General features: G+C 36.3%; 1 protein-coding gene across 1 annotated transcript in view; it reads left to right on the top strand.

Annotated features, from left to right (window-relative positions):
• Positions 1-4,205: 4,205 nt before the first annotated feature.
• LOC128983493 (WD repeat-containing protein 3) overlaps positions 4,206-9,627 on the top strand; it is a 45,848-nt gene continuing 40,426 nt past the window's right edge. The window contains exon 1 of the mRNA XM_054402796.1: positions 4,206-4,384. Within this exon, the coding sequence (XP_054258771.1) occupies positions 4,214-4,384 (171 nt within the window). The 5' untranslated portion in view covers positions 4,206-4,213. The remainder of the gene's footprint in view (positions 4,385-9,627) is intronic.

Here is a 9,627-nt window from a genome sequence, read left to right as displayed (position 1 = left end):
ACAGCGGCATTGGCTGCATGTATGCTTTGTGTCTTCTTGTTCAGTGCGATGCGATTGTGCGATGGGTTCTAGTAGTAGTGATGAAGAAACTGCTATAGTAGCATTAGCACTTGCTGCGGAAGAGGACGAGAAGGCCCAAAAAACCAGGAGAAAAAAGGAGGAAATTTTGGGTGCACAGTATTAATGTCGCACGGGATAGTGAGGGAGAGTATCATACTCTTTTCCCAAGATTAAATAAACGGTATCAGAATTCTGACACATACTTTCTCCCATAAGTTTGTCAACAACCTTTATCATGTGTAAGCGGATAGAGTAAATATACGGAAATGGGATTAGTACAATTTTAATCAGAATTTAATGGACTATAACATACTAAATTTTTATCAAAATCATTCAGGCCATTTTTTTTTTAAATCCGATTTTCCCGTTATTTTATGGGGGTTTTATGGGAAAATAAGATAATTTACAATAACTTTTGAACCGTATTTTTTACAGAAATGGGATTTGTACCATTTTGTTCAGAATATAAAGGACTATAACATACTAAATTTTTATCAAAATCGTTCGGGCCGTTTTTGAGAAAATTTTTCCGTTATTTTATGGGGTTTTATGGGAAAATCCAATTAAAAATCAAAATTTCTAAAAAAATTGAAAAAACTATTAAAATTGTAAGGACCATGACATACTATGTTAAATAAAACCCAAATTCTTTTCTAAAATCATATTTTTCGTTATTTTATGGGGTTTTTATGGGAAAATAACATATTTTACCATAACTTTTGAACCGTAATTTTTAGAGAAATGGGATTTGTACCATTTTGTTCAGATTTTTAAGGGCTACAACATACTACATTTTTATCAAAATCGTTCGGGCCATTTTTGAGAAAATTTGATTTTTCCTGTTTTTTATGGGTTTTTATGGGGAAATCCCCATTAAAAATCAAAATTTCGAAAAAATGAAAAAAACGCCTGGAGATACCATGGATTAAAACCTACATACCAAATTTCATCGAAATCAGACCACAGGTGTAGTCTCTAGCTCTGTACACATCCAGACACACAGACACACACACACAGACATCACTTCGAAAACCACTTTTTTGGGTCTAGGGGGACCCAAAACGAATATATCCACTCAAAACTCAAACTCGAAAATTTTGACGAAAACAATACTTTCTCCATATACTATGGTATAGGGGGAGAAAGTAAAAACGACAACGTAAGATTCCTTAGATATTTTCGTATGAGTTACGAAAAGTTTTTGGAGCTGCTACATATTATTGAACCTGAAATAAAAAGATGTGATACACGTTTTGTGTACCGCACGAGCTATTGCACAACACTGGTTCACTGGCCGCGGGCCGGCGTCTCGCTCCGGCAGCTCCGGCAAAAATCGCTCGCTGACCGAAAAGTGCCGGAGACGGTCTGACCGGACTGAACTGAGCGGTCTGACCTGACGTAGTGTGCGGCTCTACATTTGAATATATGGCTTCCGAATTTTGCCGGAACGGTCTGACCTGATCTGCCTGAGCTGGTCTGCCGTAGTGTGCGACAAGCCTTAATCTGTTCGGGAGCGAAACTTCTACCCTCCCTCCAGCTCAGCTGTTATTTTTGGAGGCTTCTGATTTGCTGAGAGAAGTGGTATAGTGGATAAAGTGTTGGACTGATGAACTGAAAGAGCCGTGTTCGAATCTCACCCACGGCACAATCTTTTTGTCTCGGATTTTTTTCATTATCAGCAAGTTTATTAGGTTATGACAGTTTAATTATAATAAAAAAATTGAATTTGAGGCATTTATAATTTTATTTTATGAACAGAACTATTTTTTCGATTAATAAGTTAAACCTTTATTGGATTTTTTAATCATCAGCGCGTTTGGTTGGTATGGTTAGGTTATGACAGTTTATTTCTTAATAAAAAAATTATAAAATTGAATTTGAGGCATTTATAGTTTTATTTTTTGAACAAAACTATTTTTTCAATTAGTAAACCTTCATTATAGTCAACCAGAAGCCTCCAAATGACAAAAAATCAGCTGGAGGGAGGGTAGAAGTTTCGCTCCCGAACAGATTTGGTGGGCAGGGACTAGCCGCTAGTGTCACTGAGTGGGTACTTTACTTTTACCAAAGATTACATATGCTAACGCAAAATTTTGCGTTAGCATAATGTAATCTTTGCTTTTACTTTATCTCACTCACTCTTTAGTCCAGTCCCCATAGTCATAACATAGCATGCCCGATTCCGTGGTGTCCCAGTTTATCGACATCCCAAAAGATCGACACTGAAATAGTCCCATATTGTCGACAACTCAAAATATCGACAGTGTCGGTAATATGGGATGGCTGTAAAGTGGGATGTCTGTAAAGTGGGATGTCGGTTATTTGAGATGTCTTTTCATTGTCGATTTCATGTCTATTTCAAACTATTTCATTGTCGACAGTATGGAACGTCGACAATTTGCGGTGTCGATAATTTGCGACGTCGGTTATTTGGGATGTCGGTTAAATGGGAATATTTCAGTGTCGACAAACTTGGAATAATTCAGTTTCGATCAATTTCTACGGTTGTCGAAAATATGGAACCCACCCTATATTACTTTGTTTGGCTAAGTAACTTTTACATTAACTTTTTTTTACATTTATCAGTGTGTGAATATTTTTTTACTACATTTTATTCAGGTCTCCATATGATATTGTAATGTTTTATTATTGTATATGTGTAAAATATATACTTTCTTATATTGTATTTGCATTTGTATTTATAAAATACCCAAAGAACCCTCTATCTTGATTTTGAATATTTTGGGGATTCAACAAGATATGTTCAATTTGCTGCACGGTGTTACATATGTGTAACTCCCTTTTATCACTAACTGATAACAAAAAAAAATTATTAATGCATTTTTATAAAACCTTATATGGTTCTAAACACAAATTATAAAGTATTTACAAACATTTCAACAAAAAAAATCCGTGCTGGTTGGGGTCCCCTCACCTGACACCTGTATTTTCCGTGCTGGAAAGAGTTAAGAGTGTCAGAAGAAGCGGAATGTGATGATTGATGTGATGTCAACATTTATGTCTGTAAATAATAAAATCACAAAATACAATGTGTCAATATCATTCTCCTGATAAATACCAAATAAACAAAAGAGAAGATGGATTACCACAAAAAGTGAACACTGGGGCCTCATGACTTGTAATCAAGGCCACCAAATTTGTGGCATTTAGAGGAAAAAAGGGAAAAATATATAAAAATAAACAAAAGCAAACATAACCTTAACCTCAATCTAAAGTGTTTGTGTATTGTGTTAACTTAACCAAGAATTTGATTTCTGGTATTTCCACCATAGCCTAATCGCTTTTCTTTTGTCTCGAGTGATTTTTAATACGTGTTTATTCATAAAATTTTATCAATGTAATCAAAGAAAACTTAACTGTTGTAAACAGAGCGAAGTGTAAGGCAAGTAACTCAAATTTAATCAGGCCTATTTCCCTACTCACATGATAGTGTAGCCTACTTGACTCCATGAAGTGTAGTGGGCTGCTTAATTTATTATGTACAGTAAGCCAAACACTTGAGGTTAATTATTATGTTAAGAAAAACATTTTGTTTGGGATATCGTTTGGTTAATGATGTATCCAAACCAAATGATCAAATGAAATAATCAAAATAACTTAGGCCTACCGTATTGATCAATATTTTCATTCGGTTGTTTTTGACAACAGATACGGAAGCCTAACTGAGAATATTTGTAAGTTAGATTTTAAGATGACAGTAGACTTAACAACATAAAGTAGGAAACGTCTGTGTTAGGTCTCTTTGAACCGTAATAACCTCAAACTCGTACCATTGATTGGGTCTAAGTTTACTGTCTTTATAATCAGACTCTACTAATTTACCTCCTGTTTTTATATGGCCAATTTCTATATAACTAATCGCGCAATGCAAATAAAGTCATTTCATGTTAAGTGTAAAAACAAGCTCTTAGTGTATTTATACGTACCCGACAACAGGGTAATCTCTGAAACAACCGTATGAAGTATAGGCCTACCTCTGATTTCGAAGACAGTTCGGATAGGTGTATATATTTATAGGCTATAGTTTCACGCAATCTGCCACATTCAAGAATTAATTAATGTAACTATATTGTAATGTTATTGTACAGTTTGTAGTTAAGACTTTTAAGTTTATGTTGTTTTAGGTAAAAAAATGGGTCTCACCAAACAGTACTTGAGGTATGCTCCCTCTGGAAATTTTAACATAATAGCAAGCCGTAATTGTAATACTACATTTGTTGTCATTGACAATGAAAGTGGAAGATTTGTTGCTGTTGGTGCATCAGAAGACATCATTGTGTGGGACATGCGTCTTTGTGAAAAGGTAGACCTTTTAACATATACTTAAGAAGCCCCTAACTTATATTGTTAATGGTATCATGGTATGGTGCTTTTGAGTTTAATAGTAGGATATTTCATCACTTTGGGGCCTAAAGTGACTATTTTTAATCCGAACTAAAGTTTTATGATCGAGGCCAAGCCAAGGATGGAAAATGAGCGAGGGTTAAAAATACTCTTTTTGTCCGTGAGATGAACTAAGTTACCCTATATTTTTTGTCATATTGCACTATTAAACAAACTATGTTACAAAACTGAAATAGTTTTCATAGGCCTAGCTTGTTTTCAATTTAATTTGCTAATTAAAAAAAAAAAAAACAGTTGTTAAAGTTAAAGTGATTCAATTGTTTTGTCTATTTATATTATTAATTCTGTAAACAATTTTTTTTAAATCAAAATTGTGAGAGTTTGACAGCTTGCAGGATGATGGGAGAGGGCTTAAACTAAAGGTCTTGGTCCCAGGGAATCGGGAAAGATAGCAGATTATGTCCAAATCTACCAGAAAATGAGAAAAAGGCTCTCTCAAAGTACTTAACGCTTTTTATCATACGGTTGGCATTCTGGGTTATAGTAGTATGTTTTTTGTGCCGTAGGGGAACCCCTCGGACTATGGTTTTTTTAATAACTTCAAAAATTTACGAGACGCTTAGGCCTACTAAATAGCCTCTCTCGTTTTGCGAAGTGGAAAATCTTGACCGCAGCAAACAATTACGAATACAGGACGTCACCACAATCGCCAGAAATCATCACGGCTGTTGCCGCGATACAGAAAATCATCACGAATCTCGCCGCGATTGAAATATAATCAGAGATATGACCGCAATCACAAATAGGCCTATAGTCATGGATGCTGAGATAATCGCTGGAGATTATCGCGGATGTTGCCGCGATTGTGTTAGACGCGAATAACGTGACTTCAATTATTATGGCATTGCCACCATCGCAAGTAACGATCACACATGGCTATATATATAAATTTTTTGTTTTTAAGAGGTTGGTGGCCTTTTAGTGAATTTAACATATAGGGAATAAACTATTACTGTAGTACTCATGGTAAGACCTGGACCCGGGACGGCAAGGCGTATAAAAGAAGCTGTGTGCACGCGCATCCCCCACCCCTCCAATCAGCCAAAATGTGACGTAGTCCGACCATAGTCTGAGGGGTTCCCCTACAGGTTTAGTAGTTTAGTGCTTGGGTTTAGTGATGTCACTAAAGTGTAATAAAATCTCTACAACTTGAGCTATCCTGTATGACGTTTTGTGCTGTTTCTGTTAAATATGTATAAATACAATCTTGCCAATTTATTTGTAACTATTTATTTTCCACTAAGGCTACTTAAATTAGAGTTTTTCAATTATATAAAACATACTCCCCCAGGCTCCCTAGGTTGGTTGGGGGATTGTTGGAAATATCCCTGGAAAAAATCTGTTACCGGTAGGCTACTGAGTAAAATAATACAATAATAAAAAAGTTGGTAAAATTCTAAGCACTGTAGTCTAATGCAACTAGGCCTAATGTGTATTTGATTCAGAAAAATTATAGTGGGGGGGTTTGATTTCGGGGGGGGGTTGTAAATTGTTTACACTTGTCTAAATTATTCGTTGGTTTTAAAACGAAGACTAGTAACTCTGAAGGGGTTACATACAAAAAATTCTAAACCCCTATGGTTTATAAAATAAGGGGGCTTAAGGGCCCTTATTATTAATTAGGGGGCTTTAAGTTGGTAATTGCAGTTTATAAAAACGTGTTGTGTGGGTGAAAGTTTTTAAATTTTTACCACGATGAAAGACAGTGGTTCAAGAACTGGTTGGGGGGGGGTTCAATTGTTTGTTGAGGGCGTTACATACACAAATTTCTAAATCCCTGTAATATAGGGCGTTTATTAAATAGGGGGTTCATATTAAATAGGGGGCTTTAAGAAAAACGTTATGTGTGGTTTTCAAATGTCCTTCATTTTGGATTTCGGGAGGAGGGGGTTAAAACTTTAAAATGGGGCTTTTGAAAATTGTAAGGGTTATTTTAGCGAATTTCCCTATAGGGAAGTAGCTATTACCGTAGGTGGCACGGTAAGACCTAGACCCGGGACCGATTTACTTTTTCATTTTGATGTCCCCAGAGGCCAAAAACACTATTCGTTCAAATTTTTATATATGTATATATATATATATATATATATATATATATATATATATATATATAGACTTATATATATATATATATATATATATATATACGTCCGTGAACGCGATAACTTGAGTAATTTTTGTCCGATTTTGATGAAATTTGGTTTAAAGGTGTAAAGCGGGATAAACTTGAATGAGTTCGCGAACCAGCACGATCGGACCATGGGAACGGGGCTTTACGGGGGGTTTTATGGGGTAAAAATTGGTTTTTCTCACTTTTGACCCTCAAAACACAAAATTTCCCAATTTCTCTTTAGACCTTTTTAAAGAGCTTAAAAAAACAAATAATTTAGTATATAAAAGTATTTTTGTTCGAATATTAGTAACGGAGAAAATTAAAAAAATTGTAAATTTAAAATTCCCATGTTATTCTTATGGAGAAAATTGTCAAATGTTGTAGTTTGCTTGTTTATGAATATATTTTGATCAAACTTGGCAAATTTATTTATTTTGTACTAAGCTATCAATATTTTACTCAAAAACACACTTTATTAGTTTCCTTGTAGCAGCAAACCTAGGTACTCGTTAAACCTAATGTTATTAAAATATATTTAACTGAAAATCAATTCAGACAAATGGAAATTCGCTTAGTCGGCAGGTTTGCTGCGGCGGGGGTATTTTTTTGGTAATGTTGTACACTATTGTAAAGTTTTAAATCTCTAGCACGATTCAAAACTTTTAGATCCGCATACCAAAGTCGGCCACTTTCAATGTTATTCCCCATAAGATTAACAAGGGGGGGGGGGGGAATTCGATATTTCAGGGGGGTTTTAATATTGCAAAATGTAACTTTTCAAAAAAGGCGCAAGACTTACAAACGAGCTAAATTCCAGATCTCCAGCTAATCTAGAACTGAGTAAATGTGATTAAGACCGTAACACCTATGGTGGCTATAGGATATAAGGGGGAAATCGATTTTAGAGGGGGAATTTTTATATGGTCCTTCTTAACATTCATACCATGGTGTTAGCTCTAATACAGTAAAATGTGTACAGCTTTCAATACCCGTGCGCCCATAAAACAGGTAAAGGATCTGTTATAACCTCGTAAAAGTGGTAAAATATATAAAATTCTGACATTAAACTTAAATTTTGGGAGTCAAGGAGTAAAGTTATGGAAAAACATGTAAAGAGTAAAATTTAAAGCAAAATAAGGAGAAAACAAAGCATTAATAATATCTTTAAAACAAATTACTTAGGTACGGTAGGAAAAAATAGCGAATCTATATAAAATATAATACGCTAAGCCGATTTTCGTAAACAGAACTTCGTCCTTCATTTTTGGACCGATTTTAATGGTTAAAAAGTCAAAATAATGGCCCTGATCTGTAGTTTTGCAAAGTGTTTTTTTCATTTTTTGAAATCTTTATTAGTTTGGGCAGGATCATACATCAATGTTGGGTTTTCTCCCATAAGATTACCATGGGGGAATCCAAATATTTAATTGGAAACTTTGTCTCCACTAATTTGAGAGAACGGCTGGGCGTAGAAACTTGGTAGAGGTGTCCAAAGAAAGGTCTTGGTCTCTAGATGAGTTATCAAAAGAAAAACGAAGTGAATCCCGTTAGGGCTCTGCCCCAGAAGCCCTTAAAAATCCCTCCACAGATTTGTTTACATTTTTATCATGTGGATAATACTTTTGAATTAAACAGCTGTTAATTCTTAAATTGTATTTTAAACAGCACACGTTTATTGGGAGTTATTGAACTGCCCAAAAGAAGTATTTGCAATGTTATTTACTGATTTTAAAATTTGTAAAATCGTGTTCAGGTCGCACGTGACGCCACTATGCACACACCTTCTTTTATACGCCTTGGCTAAAAATGCCTTTTACGCCCTAGAGAGTAAAAATTAAACTTTAGACCCGCATCGCATGCAATAAAAACGGCTGTTTTTGCTGCAGTATGACAAAAAATACTTTAATTGCCTTACAACACACCCACTGGTTATTTTGTCCGACTGAATTGACCTTTGTTGAGTAAAAACATAAACATTAACTGCTAATGACATTTAAAAATCACATCTATTTACAAATATGAAGGGAATGTAATAGCTAATTAGTTACCCACCATCACTGAAACATTTAAAAGTTTTTAGCGAATTTCCCGTTGAGGGAATAAGCTATTACCGTAGTACTCATGGTAAGTCCTGGACCCGGGACCAATTTACTTTTTCGTTTTGAAGTCCTTAGTGGCCAAAAACACCACCCGTTAAAATTCATACATATATACAGGGAGCGGCAGAAATATCTGACGGTTTTCAAGCGAGTACCATCCGACAGCCAAGTGGAGGAGGGTGGTGGGGAGCGGCTCATTCTCAAGGCCAAGTGTGACAATTTTAGTGGCCATAGAGCAGTGGACCGGTATACATCGCGCGTTTGTCGTTGAGGCGTATTTTAAAAATGGCGATTTTGTTGTTGATAGCAACGTAAGTTTCGTAGGCATTTTAATGTGGCTCGTGGGGAACCTATCCCATCCCGAAACACAATCGGATACCTTTAGATCCACAGGATCAACTGCAAAACGTAGGCCTACAGGCCGTCCAAGGTCAGTGAGGACGCCGGAGAACGTGGAGCGAGTGCGACAAACTGTGCTAACGAGCCCGCATCGCCCGGCGCGTGGACAATCTGCTGCTCATGGCATGTCTGAGCGCTCTACTCGACGAATTTTGCACTCAGACCTTCACTTTCACCCATATAAAATAGCAATCGTCCAACAACTTCAGCAAAATTTGTCGAATAGAGCGCTCAGACATGCCATGAGCAGCAGCTTGTCCACGCGCCGGGCGATGCGGGCTCGTTAGCACAGTTTGTCGGACTCGCTCCACGTTCTCCGGCGTCCTCACTGAAATTGGACGGCCTGTAGGCCTACGTTTTGCAGTTGATCCTGTGGATCTAAAGGTATCCGATTGTGTTTCGGGATGGGATAGGTTCCCCACGAGCCACATTAAAATGCCTACGAAACTTACGTTGCTATCAACAACAAAATCGCCATTTTTAAAATACGCCTCAACGACAATTGCGCGATGTATACCGGTCCACTGCTCT

This window comes from Macrosteles quadrilineatus, unplaced genomic scaffold, assembly GCF_028750875.1.
Source record: "Macrosteles quadrilineatus isolate MER2022 unplaced genomic scaffold, UCM_ALF_1.0 Scaffold_1__1_contigs__length_201487025, whole genome shotgun sequence".
Lineage (NCBI taxonomy): Eukaryota > Metazoa > Arthropoda > Insecta > Hemiptera > Cicadellidae > Macrosteles > Macrosteles quadrilineatus.
Note: the sequence above shows the minus strand (reverse complement) of the source record. Positions and strands in the feature narration are given on the sequence as shown.